The sequence below is a fragment of the Trichogramma pretiosum genome, unplaced genomic scaffold (genome assembly GCF_000599845.2).
Source record: "Trichogramma pretiosum strain Unisexual culture from Peru unplaced genomic scaffold, Tpre_2.0 scaffold31, whole genome shotgun sequence".
NCBI lineage: Eukaryota > Metazoa > Arthropoda > Insecta > Hymenoptera > Trichogrammatidae > Trichogramma > Trichogramma pretiosum.
The window spans coordinates 1,082,499-1,103,006 of NW_019641631.1; the positions used below are offsets into that span (position 1 = coordinate 1,082,499).

Below are 20,508 nucleotides of genomic sequence, written 5' to 3' on the forward strand. Positions count from 1 at the left end.
GAAACCGCGATTATTAAGCCATTTTCGTGACAATTGGTTCCGACGAGTTGGGCCGCGACGAGGCCCAATAATGCCCTTGTGTTTAAATCGTTATATGGGCGGAGGTCCATTGGGATAGCGAACCAGAGGCGTGAGACTGCGTGAGATCATGCAGCTGTAGTCGTCGTCGACCGACGGCACCATCGAGGCCGCCCCGAGCAGCAGCAGCATCACCGCCTGTATAGGCAACGACGCGCGTAATACTCGTCCGATGAAGTGGTAGCCACGGGCCAGCACCGTAGGTTCGCCATCGTCAGCACTGCAAACGGATAAATCAGAAAAAAGCGTTACTCAACGGACTTTTCGAAAGACATCATCTATGATGCGTATTACAGCATGAAAGATGAGTTTTGTTATATTAATAATTTTTCAACGTGGTTTAAAGGGTGAGATGAAATTGAAGAACTGAAAATATAACGTGAAAAATAATATACCGGGGTAGGTATAACGTACTTTGCGTTAGTGCCGTGAATATCAGTGGTTCCAGTGGTTGCGCCGTCCAGTAGCTACAATTTAACACAAAAAAAAGAAAACAATAAGATACTGGTGCAGAGGTGTATTATGTTATCCAAATTTATATACAATGGCACGTTTTCTGGAATTGATTTCCATTTTATCTGAATTAGTGCTCGGTGTGCGTTTTTTGTGTAAATTATATTTTACTTAAATTATATCTTTCTTACAGCACTGCAAACATATATTTTTTTTATTCATTTTTTTTTTCAAATAAATTTCTTTTTATTCAGTTAAAATAAATGCTTAACTTTGAGTTACTTTCAAATTTACTTTCAAACTACCAAAGATTAGTAAATACTTGTAAATTAAAAATGTTCAATATTAAATTTTTAATAATTCAACTCTACGTATGCAGTGTTCGTTAAAATTAGCTTTCCATTGTTCGGCTTCTGAATATAATCATCATTATGCCGCTTTCCAAAAATTTTTTAAATTAAAAATTTGTGCTTTCGATTTAAACGATCAAAGCCGCAATGTACTTACGTTCCTGGAGAGCAACGCCAACGACGTAGTCACTGTAGCGAGTCCGATTTCGCTCGGATCGAGGCCTAGAGCCGATCCAAGTTTCAAGACGTACATAGTCGTGAGTCGCCTGAGCGATTGCAGTCTCAATTTTAATACTTGAAGCTTCACCCGAGTTTCCGAACTTTCTTCCAGCAAATGATTCGCCGACTCTTGAAGCGACAATACTCGTGGCTCGCAGCGTTCCAGATCGCTTTGCAGCTCTCTAAAAAAAATTAATAGTTCCAATTAACTCTTGTCTTTATTTCAATCACAACTTAGCGATGCACGACTTACTTGAATTTGTCATATTTCGCTCTGAGAACTTGGTCACCTTCGGACAGATCGATCGGTTCTATGGCTCTGACCGCTTCGTCCGTCTTCGTCAGCCAGGCCAGCAGCTCCTCGATTATCTGGTGGAACTGCTGATTGCCCATGAGGGCTATTTGCAACGCGTTTTGCCAGGAGGCCGCGTCGTGGCAGACCTTGTCCCAGCGCACATTGGCGCAGGCCAATCTGTCCCTGAGCTCGGTGGCTCTGTCCGTGTCCTCGGTGTGATCGGCCAGATGAGAGCCGACGATGTTCAGACTGACGATTATGCTCTTGTGGCTGTCGAGATCGAGCAGGAACTCGTGATGGTCTTGCACTACGTCCTCGAGGATCTCGATGTCGGCGGGCGGGGTATGCTGCTCGCTTTGCGTTCCTTCGGCGAACTCGAGCCACTTTTCCAATCGCCACAAATCGTTGTCCAGTTGGGCCCAGTTACGATGAGAGCACAGAGGACACGTCAGACGACCTCCATCGCTTTAATTTTAATTGAAAAATCATTTAATGAAGTGGTTATATTGTTGAGAATAAAATATCTACAGGTATATTATTTGCTAGTGGTTATCAGAGGTACGAATATTTTAACTAGTTTTTCTGGAACTTGGACTTTTGTGGACTACAAGGATGCTTATGATTAGTTTCAAAGTTTTACACATCACTTATCCAAACAGCGAGTTCAAACTCGTACTTACCGGCCATAATAAATCCACAAACGTAAACTATTACCGAAAAATATTCGACAGTTAATAATGAATCTTTCATAAAATTGAAAAATAATTATTCTATTGAAACTCTTGGTAACGGTACGATAAAACATTAAATTTCTTAAAGAAATAATTGTAGCTATTGCTCAATAATTGTAAGGATTCAATTGTTTAATGATTAAAGTTCTACACTATGTAGGAGTTTTAAAAATCAACGCATAGATTAATTCAAACATTCGAAAATCAGTAAGATCATCGCTTTTTACCTTGGATCTTTATACAGATCATTCGTAACTTTGATATCCACCAACTGTACTCATTGTTTTTATTTATAAATAAATATTATGTTATTTCAATATCAAGCATAAAGCATTAGACACTCACTGATCGCAACGAAAGCAAAATGGACCAGCCAGGGGAGACCTGCAGGAGTTGTAAGTTAATATACGGGTTAGTATTTCTAGCTTATTAGAATGACATGGATTTGCTGTTATTAGAAACAATGCAGCATTTTCAATCGTACCATAAGATTACAGTAGTTTAATAGCTTATATTTAGTTGAGCAGATTAGATACAAATTTCTGGATATTATATTTAAAGGTAAACTTCATTTTGATTAATGGTTCAATTAAAATTTACGATTTATCATCGAATGGAATGGTTATGGCACTAAGCAATGAGCATCGGTAATGACTTACTTGAGTTGTCGAATTTGTTGTTCCCTAGCTCGCGCTCGTTGAATGAGGTCTTGGCAGCGGCTAGTCAGCTCCACCACTTCGTTTGATTTGGCTACGTTATCTTCGTCGGATAGCAAGTCGTGCAAATGTTTGACGAGTTCTATCGACGACTGGCAGCTGCCTATTTGTTTGGCCTAGATAAGCGTAAAAAATAAACATTAGCTAACGCATTCCGCAGATTTCAAACGGGCAATCCATTAAGAAAGCTTTTTAACGTATATACTTACGATGGTCCTCGCTGTCGTCGACAGGCCAGTACCGGGCATCGGCTCGGCCTGGATGCTCGCCGCGAGCGCCTCCATCGACGACTTGCACTCGCTCACGGCCGCTTCCAGCTCGATCAGATAGGCGTCGAAGGAGGTCATCCGCGTGACTTTGGGTAGCGTGTTCACCTGTACCGCGGTGTCTCGCTCGAACTTGAGCGTCTCCACCTGGACGGCCTCGTCGACCTCTCGCTTCTGCTGCTCCATCGCGTCGACGTTCTTGCGCAGGCCGTCGATGCGATCCTTGACGTTGCGCCAAAGCTGCTGGTACTCGTCGATCTGGTACTGGATGGCGGCCACGTCCTCGGGGCTGCTCTCGCGCATCAGCCGCAGGCCCAGCTCGTCGGCCCGTCTCAGCGTGCTCGCCTGGCGATTCAGCTCGGCCTCGACGCCGTCCAGCCGCTGGAGCAGCCTGCGCGGCGTGCTCTCGGGCTCGGGGCTCAGGTGCTGCAGCTGCGTCAGCATCACGTCGACCTTGGTGAGTCCGATCACGGCCGCGCCGTGCGCGGACACGAATTCCCGATAGGTCCTCTGGTCCTTCTCGAGGGCCGCGATCACGGCGTTGATTCGCGGCGGTAGCGCGTGCCACCGGTCGATGAGGTCGCGCGCCTCACCGGTCAGAGCCTTCAGATTGTTCAGCTCGAGGCCGGTCTTGGCCAGCTTGCTGTAGCACTGCTCGAGGATCTGGAGCGCGGGCTCGTGCGCCTGAACGTCCACGAGCTTACGCTGCACCTGCTCCAGAGCCTTGTCCGTGTCGTCCTTGGACATGTGGCTCAAGCTGCTCTCCAGCTCCGTCAGGTCCCTCTCGATGCCGATTATCCATTCCTCCTGCTCGGTTCTGACGGACTCGAGCTCAGCGAACAGCTTGCCGATGAGATTGATCTTGCGTTTGCGTTCGGTCGATTTGATGCAAATCTCTTTCCAACGTTTGCTCAGCGCATCCATGTTGTTTCTGATCGAGTCGGTGCTGAAGGAGGCCTTCCAGGCGTCGCAATCGTTAAGCAACATTTCGCAGAGATTCAGGACCTCGCCGATGTTGCCGCTTCTCGCCTCGATGCTCTTCTGCAGCTGCTCGTGGTCGCGCAGCTTCTTCTCGATCGCCACCGAGCTGGCCGACTCGATCGTGTAGGCCTCCGAGAGCTGCTCCTCGATGCTGCTCAGCCAAGCTCTGCTCTCGTCGAGCTTCTTCAGCAGGCCGCTCATGGTCTGCATGAGCTCGATGATCTTGCTGGCCCTCGCTTTGCCGGCCACGAGCAGCTTGTTCCACCTGTCGGTGACATCGTCCAGGGACTTTTGGATCTTGCCCCGGTCCTCCGAGTCGCTGGTCTTCAGCAGTTCGGCCCCGTTGCTCTGGATCCAGTCGAGCTCTCGCTGCTTCAGAGCCATGTCCGCTTGGATCTCGGTCTCGAGCCTCTCGAGGGCCTCCTCGGGCTCGTGATTGGCGTCGAAGCAGCGGATGCGCGCCTCGGTGTCGACGATCCACAGCAGCAGTCGGTCCGCTCGGCTCTCCCATCTGCTCTGCAGACCGCAGCGCTCGTTCAATTTGTACGAGAGCAGAGCGAGCTGGTGTTCGAGCTCTCCGTGCCTCTGCCAAAGCAGGTAGCCCTGCTGATTCAGACTCTTCATGTCCACCGGACTGAGGAACTCGCGGAGCTGCTTGGTCGTGTTACCGAGCTCGTCCAAGTCCCTCGTGGCGTTGACCAACGCGATCTTGTGCTCTTGCAGGGACGCGATGAGGCGTCGGGTCTCGGCCAGACTGCGGCGATCCGTCGCCGAAATAGCGCCGATCGCCTGGCCCAGCTCTCGGAACAGGTCGGTCATTCTGGCCGTCTGCTGGCTGTGCTGGTCGTTCAGGCCCTTGATCTTGAGAACGAAGTCCTTCCACGTTTCGAGACCAGCTCGCGTACTGGAAAGTCGCTGGCCGTTGGCCGCGTACTCCATTCGCACGGAGACCGCCAGGGCCTCGTCGACGTTCGCGAGCAGGTACTCCTGCTGGCTGAGCAGACTGTCGAAGAGCGACGCACCCGCCGGCATGCGCTCCAGCAGAGCGTCGATTCGCTTGAGTATCTTGTCGACTCCTCGCGCGCGGATGAATCTCAGCTGCAGGTTGCTCTTCTCGCGGTCGATCTCCTTCAGCCAGTCGAGCATTCGATGCTGGTCCTGCCTGTACTTCTCCCAAGCGGCGATCCGCTCCTGGACGGTCGAGTGGCGATTGACGATGCGAGCCAGACTCTCGTTGTGCAGATTCGTGAGGATGCTGAACTGCTCGGCGAGGCTGAGGTCGCCGTGATCCTCCTCGGCGCGCACCATGTCGATGAGGCGCTGCTGGTCGTTCAGCAGGTTCTCGTGCACCTCGCACAGGCTGCGGTCCTCCGCGAGCCCGTTGTAGTCGCCCGGCAGCGTCGACGACAAAAAGTCCTGAACGTGTCGCAGGTACTCCTGCCAGAGTCGCAGAGCCGCCGCGACATCCTGAGATCTAACGAGACGCGCCGACAGCCGGTGATACTGCTGGAAGGTCTCGCGGAACACGCTCTGCCAGAGCTGCAGAACTTCCACGATCGACGGGTCGTGCGGTTTTACGTTGTCGAAGGCCCGCTCCTTGATCGACTGTATCTGCGTCTCGGTTCTCGTCAAGGCGAGCAGATGATTTTGCAGAAGCTTCAATTGCTCCTTCGACTCGCCGACGCCGACCGTCGATACGCTCTGCAAAGAAATCCAACGTGAAAAATAAATAATGTGAAGAAATTATTCATTTTATTTCTGGTCTTACCGAGAACCGACTTTAACTGATAATTGAAAATTTACAGAAAAGTAGGAAAAAATAATCATACACCGTGTATCCGGTTACGAAACAAATTATACTAATTTTTCTTGCGCCAGCACAAGTAGCATTTGAACGAGCTCTCAAAAAAAGCAAAGAAGAACGCCGATCGCCGAAGAAAAGTTGCTTATCTCGATTACTGTGCTACATCTCTTGGTCGAGCGAATTCGTGCCTTCGCAATAGTACAAGTATACACGTTATAATACACCTCGAGCCCGCGCGCACACACAAAAACAAAAGCAGGAAAGTGTATGGACGCACGCACGAGCATTCGTATAGGTGCACAGGCCACAGGCACTTGGGCAAAACGCGAATGATACCGTGTACATTGCGAAGGCACGAGGCGTTGTTGCAGATTTCGTGACCGATGCAATAATGCCCCGGTGTATATGAGCTTTCAAAGCTCTTTGCTCGGCTCTGCCTAGCATGGCATGGCCTTGACACAACCAAATAGCTTCGCTTCTAACTTTGTTTAAAATTTACAATAAACTTCTGAATTTTTTGTTTAATGTTTATACATTTCGATGAATTTACTGTACGAATTATCAACAAAATAAAATTTATATATTTTTAAGTGCATTCAATTGAAGATTCAGTCAAAAAGTCCTTTTCGAGATTACGGACAATCGTTTGATCGCGTGCGCGTGAAGATGTCAAATGTGCGATGATTGAAAACTAGATTGTTTCATCGGTGTGATATTAATGTACATTTCGTATGACATTTCAAGTGTGCAATACAAACTTTATTGAATCATTTTCTATCTGCGATTTTTATCATTTTTTATTCACTTATGAATAACTATTACATATTTAAGAAAACTTCTATTTAGATGAAATAGACATTAAAAAACGACGGTTATAAGTAGAAAATTTAAAAATACTGACCGGATGTCTGCAACTACATGCAAAACACTGATGTCTTTTGTGTATGGCACGCGAAGTACTAAACGACATCGTAAAAAAACAGTTCTAATTCTTTACTTTTCCTACGCTCAACTCTTATTTCGAAACGTCATAATTAACCAATAAAATCGTATAATTTTATTTTACCGATGTAAATCTATTGCGACCCATTGCAATTATTATAATGGAGAATAAACAAAAGAAATAAAAAACGAACTCACCTCATGAACGGAATCGAGAAAACTCTTGGTTTGGTAGAGATCATTGCGCGTCATCTCCTGCTTGAAGGCCCTCGAATCTGCCGTATCCGCGATGCTCGACAGACTGTCTTTGACATCGTCGAGTCTTCTCCCGAGGGCTTCGACATCGGTCTGCAATTGATCGCTGGCATCCAAACCGACGTCCGAGGCAATCTGAGCAACGAGGCCCCGTAGCTCGACCAGCCGCTCTTTGTGTTCTGCCAGAGTGTCCTCGCACAGCTGTAAATTAATGGTTATGCAAATTACCAAATTTTCGATCGCACGTGTGTCAATGAATGTAATTGGCCATGTATAGCTATGCGACTTTTTCGTCTTATTTCTCGTATTTTTCGGTACTCACGTACACACGCGTTACGAATCGTTATACAGGCGAGCGCGACTGCTCCGACCAAAGAACTATTCTGCATAGAATGGGCAGATACGTGTCGCGCGCACGTGGTTATACACACGCCTCGGACGTTATTAAGCTTATATTTTTAGCGCTAACGATGAGAGATGCGTGGCTGGGGAATTTTCGAAGAATTTCAGCAAATTACAGTATTTCAAGATCTTCGCACTTGTACAAGTATACGAGGCGAGTGTCAACTTTTCAAAATTCAGTAAAATTGAGGTTCTGTTGGCCAGCTGTTTGCAACATTCGTAACGAGCTGTCATTTGTTTACAGGTTAAACAAATACCGGTAGGCAGCAACGTCGCCTTCTGTCATCGCGATGATTTTGCTTCTGTATTTAGTATTGAGACATTACAACGCGCGAAAGCTTCGATTGGCCAATATTTTACCAAATCAGCTGTGTCTGGTTGTATGAGTTTTGTTTTTCGCGCGCATCCCCACGTTGCATAGCGGTGCAGGTAGAGGTGCATATCGATTTACCCTCTACGACCGACTCACGACTGCCTACGCGCCCGTTGCGCAGCCGGCTGCAAGCTGAAAGCTCTATGCATTATTCGCATGGGTCGGCGGCGCGCGCGGGCACATTTCGTTGTGTACAGTATCGTGTGCGAGCGAGATTCGTTTTAGTTTGCCGCGCAATGTTTAAATGAGAACGCGTCGAATCAACTTGACCCGAATATTCGCTGCTGCGAGCTGTATAGCTGTATTTATAGAGAGCAGCCGCGCTTGTGTATCAAAGACGGCTATTTTACCGGCTGCGAAGCTTTTTGCGCGCTGCGCTTATCCGACCTTCTATCTGTTCCGAGCTTTTGTCCGAAAAGTTCGAGACTTGGCGCATTGTGATTCACTCGTGTAAATTTAATTTTTTTTAAAGAACGCTTTAATAATCATAAATAAGTATGCAAATGACCAAGAAAACGGTAATAATATTTTTTATTGTTCCTTTAACTTATCTTGAAAAAAGTTTTTATTACGATATTTGTAGATTACAGTTCAATATAAATTGGCCAAGTATATCGGTAAGTTTTAAAAACGTAAAAATTGGCGCGAGGCTATTCTTAATACTTATTTATTGCTCTAAACTTGAGAAAAGATAAATTTTTGGAAAAAAACTCTAGGTCGCGAGTTTCAATATTGACCGAGGAAAAGCATCAACGAATGAGTCTGTCGGCTCTCGCTCACCCTTATCTCCTCTGGCGTGCACATAATTGCCGTTGATTCGCGCGCTTATTACAAGACCACCGCACCGGTCACTTATCAATTCTTGCGCCACGACTCGAGTCTTTCTCTCTGTCTTTCTGCGATCCAATGAGACATATGCACGCGCCGCGATACGTGTCCATCCAGCCAAAAGCCAGCAGCAGCGTGGCAGCGGGCCCATGGAAATTATATCACCATACGAAAAGCGTGTAATTCGTCTTCGGTCGAGCACTTTGCACATTCGGCATCTCTGTATTATAGTCTCGTTGGTGTGCTGTTGCTGCTGCTGTTGCCGCTGCGCAGTTTCTAAAATAGCCCGTCGAGCGAATTGACGTTCGTCGTCGTCGCCGCCGCTGATGCCATCCTCCGTTTTCGTGGCAAAACGCGTGCGCTTTTACACTGCATGGCATTTAACATTTTCGAATCTCTCTCTCTCTCTCTCTCTGTTTCACTCTTTCGATCTCTTGTTCAAGGCACTATGTTTAGGTGATAGACTTTATATATACACACGCGCACTACACAGGCTGAATATCGAGCTTTTAGCCATGTACAACACGTTTTCTGCATGGCGAATTTAAGCTCTCGCGCGCGCGCCACTGTTGACGTATATATATTTCCCCAAGCTCGTATATAGGCAGTTTTCTGATAGCACTTGCACACTTTACAACACGTTTTGTATATAAATGGTGCTGCACTTTGGTATTTTAAGTCTCGGTCGCGTGCGTTCGGCAATGGAATCTCCGAGTCATAGTTCGCGGAAGTTCTCGATTAGATTCGGTCGCGAGCTTTAATTCTCTATTATAAAATACTGATGAATTATCTAAAACTGCATTCGCTGTGTTGCTCCTCGTTGATAAATCTCGTTATCAGCGTCTTTGGCACGACGTTACTAAATATCACAAGCACTTGGGATTTTTCACTAATGCAATAACGCAAACATTTAAAATAGATCAATAACATAGCGGTACTAGCACTTGGTCGATTGTCTAATATGCACAGCACGTAACGAGTCTTAGGAATGTTTTTTTTTTTGTTACATTCCAATTTATAACACAAAAAGCATCACAAAAATATCAACCTTCACTCGATAAAGCGTATCACAAAATTACTGAAAAATATCGAAGTCACTGCGATAACTGGAAGAATCGCAAGTGGAGCACCAACGGGGGAACTTTCGTAGAAACCCATAATGAACAGATCAAGTCGTTGGAGGGTTTGGCCGATCGGAAGATCAGACAATGATTATTACGACTCACGCTGCTGTTTTCGAGCAGCAGCAGCCGGCACCTCCGTATGATCGCTACGAGCCACGGCACGCACTAGTCCACGCACATTGTATCACACACGCACGAGGCCAGTCGTCGATCGTACACCGCTGACAGCCTCACCCTACATACAAAGCCCGTATATATACACATATACGTGGACGCGCGCGCATGCCGGCTTTTAATAGTAGTAGTAGTAGTAGTAGTGCACGCGTAGAGATGCCATATACTAAATACATATGCCACAGGGCGCGTACGTCGGACTACTACTTGCGCGACGTCCTGGTCCAGACTGTACTGGCTGCTGCTGGCTGCTGGTGTTTCGCGCAGCGCAGCAGCCGTCCCCGTCGTCGTCGCAGCCAGCATCGATCCGCAACGGACAGTAGCGTGTGCGTGCTTGATATATATATAATACGTCGAGAGAGAGAGAGAGAGCGAGAGAGAGCTATATAGCGCTAAGAGGGAGCAATGCTTGGCTGCGACTTCGCACAGTCACACAATACGTACACAGCATCGAACCGATAGACGAGCGCGAGTGTAACGCTATATGGAGCAGATGCCGCGCACGAGCAAAGGCAAGGACGCTCCCCTATTTATTCGCGCATTTTTGAACTTAAACGCGACCGTGCCGGGGTCTCTCTCTCTCCCCCCAGACTGATCTTTCTAATATAGAACGCGCAAATGAATTTTCAGCTACTCAAGGCCACGACGCGTTGAGTGTGTGTATAAATGTGCATATGCACGAGGTATACATGTAATGCCCGTTTAACGCAAATATATACACGTGCGTTACGAGACAGAAGCCGGGGAGGCGCATTCGCGTTGCAGTCGTTTAACGGGCAATTAGGTGTATCGCGAGTCTGCTGCTGCGCTGCTGCCTTTTATTTTTAGTATTAGACGGGGGTCGGCCTTTTAAACGCGCGAGCTTGTTATGACGTTAGAAACGTATATACAATTGGACGTAGGCTTGCGAGCGATTTTCATACCGAAGAGTTGCGATTTGTTTTTTCGGGAAAATGTACACGCAGTTACGCAAACAATCGGACGCGGCCGCGATACGATGTTTATTTTCGGGGGGGCGAGCCATGCACGCGCCTCGCCGATCTCGAGATTTGTTTTCCTTAGCGCGGGCCGATATTCGAAGATAAATAAACTATTCGATGCACAGTTCGCGCGTTTGAAAACCCGAGCGAAGAAAGGCTAGAGCTCATCTCGCGGACCATTACACTATTGCGGCCTGTTTCGATAAATCTCTCGGCTCGTGTGCTGAAACTGTGTCATGTTGTACAGATTACAAAATGCCAGAGCAACTCTTTCATCTCGATCTTAGTAAACGTTCGTTCGAGTTATCCGTTTGATACGAAAAAGAAGAACAGAGGAAGAAAGAACATCGTACAATTAGAGAGTGAAAGAAAGAGAGGGAGAGAAACGAAATTGAGACGATTCTTTAGATATGAAGTCACTGCTAGACCAGATGCCTTTGAGTAGTCATCTTGGGCGTAAACACGTCATATTTAACGCTCTGTTATATACACAAGCGGTATATGGAAATGATAAAGCCGAGAGAACCGATCGTGGTCGGAAGAGCTCGTCGGACTGATATGAATTGGCTCGTATGCCCGTCCGCCCGCAATTTCCACACGCATTTTATCGTTCGAGGCGGTATTTGATTTTTGCGCGGAGAACTTTTTTTTGGCTCGTTGAAAAGAAAACAATTTGCAACGTACGTTCGTTTGCGCGGTTGCGATAAAAAATGTACCAACGATAATTTGACCGGAGAATTGACCCGTTTCTCGGTGCGAGTATTTATCACCAAATAATCATGCCATTTAAAACTTCTCGCGTACTCGCTTACACGTGTTGTGCAGCGCAGCAGTTTGTTATACACAAAATACAGTATAGCGTAGCGGAATAAGACTAGGCATTTAGATAGTTCAGTTTCTAGCGGCAAAACGACTTGCCCCGCACAACAATTGCAGATCTCTATTTCTCTCGTAAACGATGTATTTTCATGTTTCCTCGTATATATTTACGACGTAACTACCATACACGCTGCTCGCGCGAACGAGCTGGATACATGTGTTCGGTGCCTCCCTGCTGGTAGAAATTGTTTGCTGGCCTAGTTACCCCTATTTCGAACTTACCCCGCGCGGCGGTCGCTTTTTTTTTACAATCCTCGTAACTGAAAGTTGTATACTTTCCGAGCTTTAGTGCAAATTCGTTGCCGATCTTTTCCTCGGAATTTTTTAACTAAATTCGTTTCCACGTAATTACTTTCGGGGAGAAAAAGTCTCGAAGCTCGAAACGAATCGGTATAATCACGGAGTACGATCGAGCTATACGAACCGGAAAGAGCTTTGCACTCACCTTGACTTGTTGAATCGCCTGCTCGGGCGGCAGTTTGCTGTTGGCCGCCGCGACGCCGTCGGCGCCGCTCATCTGCTCGTCGACCCAGTCGTTGATGGCCGCGCTGGCGTCGCGATAGCGCTCCCAGAGCCTCACGGCGCGCTGGTACCGATCGCAGAGGTCGCCGAGCTCGTGCTTCGTCTCCTCCCAGGATTGCACCGTCTCGTTGACCACGGCATCGACGCGCTGGCCCACCTGGTCGCTGCACGAGGCGCGCAGTGGTTCCGCCGCGGCCTTCAACTCATTGATCAGCTGCTCGCGCGTCAAGAAGCTGCAGTTGAGATTCTGCACAATAAAAACAACAATGCATTGGAAATCGAATAAAACGCATCAAAGCATGGGGGATATTTAAAATTATAACGATCGGAAGTGTACGTTAGCGCGTGCCGATCGCTGAAAAAAAAAAAGACAATTCGTATGGCCGGTTATTTTTGTTGTTATACTCGTTTACCGATGTGTGAACGATTAAAGGAAGGTGAAAAATAACTCATACAAAAGAAAAACCAGTAATGGTCTATAAATAGGCTTTTGGTGTAGCGTCTAGAGGGAAATACAGTTTCTCCTTGGGTGACTATTGCACGACGCGCGAATTCGGTCAGCTTTCGTGAACTCATTCCGTCCGTACACTGCACTCGCACACACGAAGTGATCGTCTCTCTCTCTCTTTCTCGTGCGCGCAAAAACTGGGGTTCATTAACCCGACTTGTTTAGTTTTTAATCTTTTTCAAGCGAGCCACGCGCTAGCTCGCCACGAATCGTCTGGCGCAAACTATTAATCTTATTGTTTTTTTGGCACTGCATCTGTTAATCGGCGAGCATAATTCGCGCGTGGGTCATCGCATGGAGGAGTTCGATTGCAAAATTATTGGACGAACTCCAAGTGCTGGTGTTTCTCTGTTAAGCCTGCTGAAAACGAGCGCCATCGAACAAAAGTATTATTTCAATATTCTCGTGTTAAAAAGTAGACAACCGGGTCAACACTTTTTCTTTCTCTAGCGCTCCTCGACGCTTTTGTAAATCTGCCATTCGTATGCGCAACCTCAAACAATGACTCGACTTCATTTCAATAGGCATTTTTTTAGCGATGCACTCGAGGATGAGTTAATCATCGACGACGCCATCGATTAAGACGACTTGAATTTTTCGCGCACGAACGAGTGCAGCGCCGCAGCAAGTACTCAACAGCGTATGGATTGGTACTTATAAACTTGATCGACGATAACTGATTAACGAGGTGAAGTCAATTGTCCGAGTTTGATGATGTATATTGATTGTGTAATAGCCGAATCGTTTTAGTTGCGCGCAAACACAAACACAACACACACATAAATTTACATCCGTGTAATTGCTTCTTCGCCACTTGCAAATCGATCGAGTTACGCGCGCTTACATTGCACACACAGCCTTCTGGAACGCATTGTAATGATTTATCAACTTTATAACATCGAAAAGAATATGATTGTGTGCTGATTTTTATTTTCTCGTTCAATAAAACACTCGAATGATCGCGATCGTTAATAGATGCGACTCAACTAGATATTGTCAATCGTGCAAAATGACATTGAAATAAATACATTGTTATTATTGATATTTTATTATTATAAGATTAATTTGACACTGTACCGCGCTTGTTCTTTTACGCAATCAAGGTGTAAAACTCTAGTGTTATTTGCAAAAAAAAATACAAATTTAGAAAACATGATGTGTCTGGCATTTCTCGTACCGGTGTGTATACAGTTAAGGATTTATTCGTTTGATGTATCGCGTTAAAAGAGCAGCCGAGCTTACTTTATGCAGGCCCCGCACGATTCTACTTCCGGCATTAAACGCGCTCAATATTCCATATCGATTCACTTTTAACGCATTGCAAATAAAGAGAGGTAACGATATGACGCTCGATACAAATAATACTAACGTTGCATCGCCGGTGAATCCATACCGATACTCATAATTTAATTCAAAGTTTTAGCGTCGATTCGTCGGAACGACCTTGCTGTCACATCTATAACTTGTGTGTATACGTAAAGGCCGACGATTGTGTCGGAGTACTTTTATTATTATTATTTTTTTTAAACTTGTACCGTACGCGTTTTTTATCACGTCTGATACTTTTCTTGTCACGGCTATCAGCTGTTATCGTCGCGCAGACCTGTAACCTATACACACGTGCGCGCAGTCGCGCGCGTGTAATGTGTCATACGTTGTATTTATATGTCGAATTTCATTATTCCAGACTCTAGTCAAGATGAAAGGTTTTACGAGTTTTTTTTTATCTCATGAACAATTGACAATGAGCTCAAGAAACAACATGAAAAGTACAATTGTTGCAGTTAGCGACTAAAATTTTAACAAACTTAGCACATAGTGTAATTCAGTAGGGAAGAGAAAAATGTAATCATCGTTGAAAAATATTATTTCTCCCGGAAATGACAGGCAGAAGCGGCTCGACGAACGACACATCACAACATATATCTACAGCAGAAGTACGCACATTGTTACGCGCATCTTCGAAGAAGTATTATGTGCGGACTATATAGATATATCGTATATGATATAAGGCAGTCAACGAACGAAACGCGCGTCTTTGGCCGCGGCGCGTTCCAATCGCCATAAACATTGGTCGCGCACGCGAGGCGTTTACGGACTATCAATGACCTTTCGCCTACCTTGAGGATTATTTACTTTTGCGTGTTCTTTCGCATGTACTAATTTCATAACTGTATATGTTTCTGCGACTCCTGCGGCTCTTGTATATATATACTGTTATAAACATTGATCCACTTTGCAGCGGTGTACGGTAGCATTTGAACTTCTGTACAGACTACTACGTACGATCGTGGGTTAACATTTATTTATTTATTTATTTTTTTTTAATTTATCTTACACGAGCACGTGCGTAAGTAATGATGTTTCATTAATAACGCGCACAGAAGGGTGTGTTGCATATAGATATCTGTCTACAGATAATTATACGAATGGAAAAACTTTGTTCCGAATTCGCATCAAGAACGGTGATTTATCTTTTAGATTACAGCACATCTGACACATTGAGCACAATTTAATATGAAAAAATAATTAATTTTGTATCCATATCGAACAAACGCACTTCTTAATGAGCAAATTTTCCATGAACTAGATGTATTTTCGCGGCTTTTTTTTTAGTCAAAGTTCGTGGCACTTTTTGCAAAACAAACTTATGGTCCACTTGACAGTCCGTAAACAAATAAAAATAAATGGGATGAGCACGATTTTTTCAATCGTGACAGTCTATTCGATCTATATTACTAATAATATAAAAAAATAAAATAAAATAAGAAAGAAACGCACTGATCACTCCGTTTCTCTAAATTTTGCCAATGATCGAGGCACACAATTGACACATTCGCTACAAGCCTTTACTTTTATCACGTGTTATTCGCCGGCTACGATAGTCTATCGTAAACATGTCTCGCAATCGGTAAAGTCAATCGATCAGCTCTCGGCATACTCGTCGTCATATATACGTTAGAATATACAACGCGAGCTGCGGGCATCGCCGGTGAAGTACCGCGCACGACTGATTAGACCGCGCGCCGCAGGCACACGTCTGCGGCGCGTCGCTTAGCCAACTTTGCGCCAGCTCGCGTGTGTACTACCACGCTACACCAATACACACCTATGCTACATTCTATACACACTATGTATATATGAGTGTTGGAGCATGTGCGCCTCTGCTTCTACGTGCACGCACTCGACTCGAGATATTTAGCAGGGCGCAAGTTTAAAGCTCGCGATGATGAATCGCTATATTTACTAGGCTAAAGTAAAGATATATAGACTCGGCATTTTTTTCCGCGCGGTTTATTGCGTATTTTCAAGTGTATAGAATATTTTTTCTTTGAATACGGAAGAAGTATGTGAGTGGCCTTGCATGGAATGACCGTAACTCTATTTGTCAAGACTTTAACTAATAAATGTGTAACAATAACTTTTTCTTACTAGCTTTGTAAATATATTTCCAAGTTTGCGCTAGAGACTTCGACAGTCGGAAAACACGAAAATCCACTTTGAAGAGATAAGACATTTTTTCAACGATTCCGTCGATACGCGAGCTAAGAAGAGAGCATCATCGCGCGTAATCATATAGCCGCGCGCGCGTCAAAAAATTAACATAAGTGAAATTTTCGGTCATATTTTTAAACTCACCTCGAGCCTTTCCGTGGCTTTGAGCAATCTGTCGTAATCGACTTTGCCTTCGACCTCGATCAGTTCCATCATACAATCGGTCTCGGCGACGGACTTCTGCACAGCCTCCACCTGCTTCTCGAACCTCCTCCACAGAGCCAGTTTGTCGTTCAGCCGCTCGAGCAGTTGTCTGCACCTCGAGTTCAGCGAGTCGTGCTTGTCGAAGAGTCCGCTGACGGCTCGCTCCATCTTCTGGGGCGACATCGACACCCGCATGTTGGTCGGCAGAGAGTGGAGCTCGCCCCGGGCCGCCATGATGTCCGGCCAGATCTTCTTCAGGTCCTCGGCGACTTTTTCGCAGCTCTTGATGGCCGTGGCCACGCACTCGCTGGATTCCTTCTCGCTGGCCTCGCATTGGTCCAGCACCTCGGTCTGACTCGAGTGCTTCTTGCGAATGCGTTCGATGGCTCGCTTGAGTGCCCTCAAACGATCGCGAAGCACTCGAGAGTTTTGCAGCTCTTTGCCGAGCTCGAGCTCGAGCTGGCGGCCGCGACCAATGAGACCACCGACGCGTTCGCTGTCCGCTGGCGATAGCAGGCCTAGTTTGCCTAGCTCGTCCTGTAAATAATTGCATCATCAATACGAGCTCGTTCAATATTTATTTACATTTTCGAAGGTATACTACACGCACCTGCAAATAGCGAATTCGATCGTACAAAACCGAGAGCCTTTCGGTGTACAAGTCGAGCTCTTCTTCGACCTTTATCACCCCGTGGAGATTGTGGACGATGCCTTGGATCTCTTGTATTTCTTTGTCGATCAAACTGAGCTTTTCTTTCAGCGTTAGATCCTCGGACGACATTTTACTTTTCAGTGAGTCGCGAATACCTTGCAGTTCGTTCGTTATTTTGTTCCAGCGTTGTTGCATATCACCGTAGAATTGACGTTGCAGCAATTCATCGGACACTGGAATTAATTGCATGGCCTCCTCGAAGGAGTTGCGCGCTTCTTTGCGTACGTTATCGTGCATTCCGTATTGCGCTTCGATTTCCTGCATTGACATTTCAAATTATAAGTAAGTATTGTTCATAAAAATTTTCAGATAAAATTTAGGAAGCAAATATTTACCCAAAGCCTTGCCATTTGCCCGCTAACCGGATTGTTCACATTAGATAATTCGCGCTCGGCTCTGACCATCCAGTTCTCGAGCTTATTAACGAGCAATTCTTGATTATCCCAACTTTCCCTAAACGATATCAGACGTCGCAATGAATGATTAACATCGTTTTTCAATTTGTCTATATCACAGTAGGCTTCTTCATAGCAATTGTCCATGTTTTCAATTGTTATCATTGATAATAGTTCGTGAGAATTTTCGAAAATTTGGAATATTTTATTGTGGTGAGTGGCAATATCGCTAGCGAGAGCCTGGAAAATAAAGCGTTGTCAATTTGAATTTTTATCATTCATATTTCATTAATTTGAATTCGAAATAGTGTAATTAATATTAACTCACTTGGTATAATAAAATGTACTGCTCGACTTCTGTGGATGCCATGCTGTGCACATCAGGGATCCGTTGATGAGCCACTCGAAGCCAGTCGGTTTCCTCCTTGAACCCTTGATCTAATACCGTCCACTTGGAAGCGGCGAATAGCATTTTTTGTAATTTATCCATTGCTTGATCTAACAGCAATGATGTTCTCAATATTATTTCGTCGTGAGTAGATCGATGGGCTTCTCTCGTCTCGGGATCCAAGTTGTCCGCCAACGACTCTAAGATGGCCTTTGCATGATTCATACTCGTGAAAAATTTTCGATAGGTTTGTATCTCGTCGTTGAGATGAGCTAGATTTGAAACAGGTGTGTCATTGGCAATCATTTTCTCTGCCATTTTCGTGCATTTCATAAGATGACGTAAAGATTGTTCGTAGTCATCGCGGATAGTCGATAACTCCAAAAGGCATTCTCTTTCATTTTCAATTCGGCGTCGTATAAAATCTACTGTTTCTGAAGCCGTGTTTATTTCAGGAGGTATCGTTTTTCCAGGATAGTCATTCAACAATTCATGAGCTGTATTAATTAAATTTTTAATTTTCATTGTATAATCTTCGTTGCATAGTTCTATTTTTTCTAGTTGTTTTAATTTTGAAGGAATGGGTTCATTGCTATCAATGATATTATCCAAATGGTTTTTTAGTTCTTGAGTAAGCCTGCGAAAATATTCAATATATTAATAAGTAATTTTATGTAGCAATGCGATAACATAATTATTATACTCACTTTGTTATCTCATTTATTTTATTTACGAATGTATCCCATCGAGCTAATTCAGAAATAACGTTAGACTCGCCTTCGTTAGCTATTTCAATTATTGTTCTTGCTTGACTTTCTAATGCTTGAATGCACTGTTTCATACTGATGCATTTTTCGGGCGGGCAATTATTTTTTATATCGTTAGAAATATCGTTCAATTCTTGAATTCTAGTTCCGATGAAATTAACTTCATCTTTCAGTTCAGCAAAGTTCTTACTATCGTCAGGGGATGGACCGTTCGGATTTCCCTGACCTACGAATATTCGCGATTCAACAGTTTCCAACCAATCTGAGAGGCTTTCTATTACTACCACAAAAGTTTGCTCGATAATTATAATATCGCGTTGATCCAACGCAGATTTCAATGAATTCAACGATTCGTGAACGACGGATGCTTTGTTTTCGAACGAAGTCTCTGGCTCCGACGTTTTTAGTGCTGAGATGTGCAAGACATTTGATAAACGAGAGGACTTCGGTATTTTAGATTTATGAATTTTCCCCAGTACTTCTTTTGTTGCATTTTCCATTGCTGATGTCGATTGGGGCTGATTTTCTTGTTGATCTGGTTGTTGAGGTGCCATCAAATTAACTGTTTCACTAGAGGTTATGATTTTCATATAAATAGGCTCAATGGACGAAGGCTCCTGATCCGGAGACGTTGGTAAACTTCCGAAAATGTCGTCGGTACTCGAACCTTCATTGACTTGTATAGGTTCTCGAATTTCGACGGTTTTACATCTCTGCCGCTTTTGCTTCTTACGATCAATTTTAAGAGATTTTTCGGATGATTTTTCTTTCGATGATGACTCTTGTAAAGTTGAATCCGACGTGGTGCTATCGCATAATTCTATTGTTGCTTGCACTTGTATTTCAATCGATGTATCTGGAGTAGACTCGATAGATGTAAGTGATAATTCAGAAGTTTCAGAAGGTTTTATAGAAGTATCTTGATAAGATGATTTTTCAATTATTGGTTCAGAGTCTGAAAATTGTTCGGACTTTGCATCGACGGTACTTAATTGTATCATTTCTGTTGTTTCTGGAGTTTTTTCACGAAGAGATTCTTCTATAGAAATGTTCTCTTTTTCTTGAGAGTTACCTGCTGCTGAATCTATTTCTTGCACGGATTCTGATTTTTCATCAATTAAATTAACATTTATCTGTTTATCTTCGGTCTTGGTCGTAACGGTTTGAACACTCAATTCTGCAGTATCTGACGCATGTTGAATACTTTCTGTGGCGGTAGGAATTATTTCTTCTGTGTTCGTTTGAATGGATAGTTCAGATGTTTCTTTAAGGGGTTCTAACTCATTTCCAGCTTGTTCAGTATCTAACATGAATTGCACTGGACTGGTTTGACTTACAGTTTCAATCAATTGTTCTGGTGTGGTTTGTGATTCAATTTCAACGGTAGATATAACTTCCGGTACTGTTTGTGTCTCATTGGTGCAAGATTCTTTAACTTCGACGATTTCAGATGTTTGTACATCGGCATTTCGAGTTTCTGAACACAGACCAAAATTTACTTCACTAGTTTGCATGCTTTTTTCAGCGACTTCACTTGTTTCCGGACTATGCGTTGGTAACACGGTTTCAATCATAATTTTCTCTTCTTCCAATGGTTCTGTCGTCTGTTGTTCGATGTTCAGCATAAACTCCCGCGATGTTTGAACTGGAGCATCAACTAAAAATTT

The 20,508-nt window shown here is 44.6% G+C and overlaps 1 protein-coding gene across 1 annotated transcript in view; it reads right to left on the minus strand.

Moving 5' to 3' along the window:
* Positions 1 to 90: 90 nt before the first annotated feature.
* LOC111693739 (nesprin-1-like) overlaps positions 91 to 20,508 on the minus strand; it is a 27,401-nt gene continuing 6,983 nt past the window's right edge. The window contains exons 7-20 of the mRNA XM_023459281.1: positions 18,782 to 20,498; positions 18,015 to 18,711; positions 17,627 to 17,926; positions 17,190 to 17,549; positions 16,520 to 17,116; positions 12,296 to 12,619; positions 7,034 to 7,291; positions 3,052 to 5,790; positions 2,786 to 2,958; positions 2,472 to 2,510; positions 1,354 to 1,860; positions 1,039 to 1,282; positions 493 to 545; positions 91 to 298 (exon numbers count right to left, since the gene is read on the minus strand). Of these exons, the coding sequence (XP_023315049.1) occupies positions 91 to 298; positions 493 to 545; positions 1,039 to 1,282; positions 1,354 to 1,860; positions 2,472 to 2,510; positions 2,786 to 2,958; positions 3,052 to 5,790; positions 7,034 to 7,291; positions 12,296 to 12,619; positions 16,520 to 17,116; positions 17,190 to 17,549; positions 17,627 to 17,926; positions 18,015 to 18,711; positions 18,782 to 20,498 (8,216 nt within the window). The remainder of the gene's footprint in view (positions 299 to 492; positions 546 to 1,038; positions 1,283 to 1,353; positions 1,861 to 2,471; positions 2,511 to 2,785; positions 2,959 to 3,051; positions 5,791 to 7,033; positions 7,292 to 12,295; positions 12,620 to 16,519; positions 17,117 to 17,189; positions 17,550 to 17,626; positions 17,927 to 18,014; positions 18,712 to 18,781; positions 20,499 to 20,508) is intronic.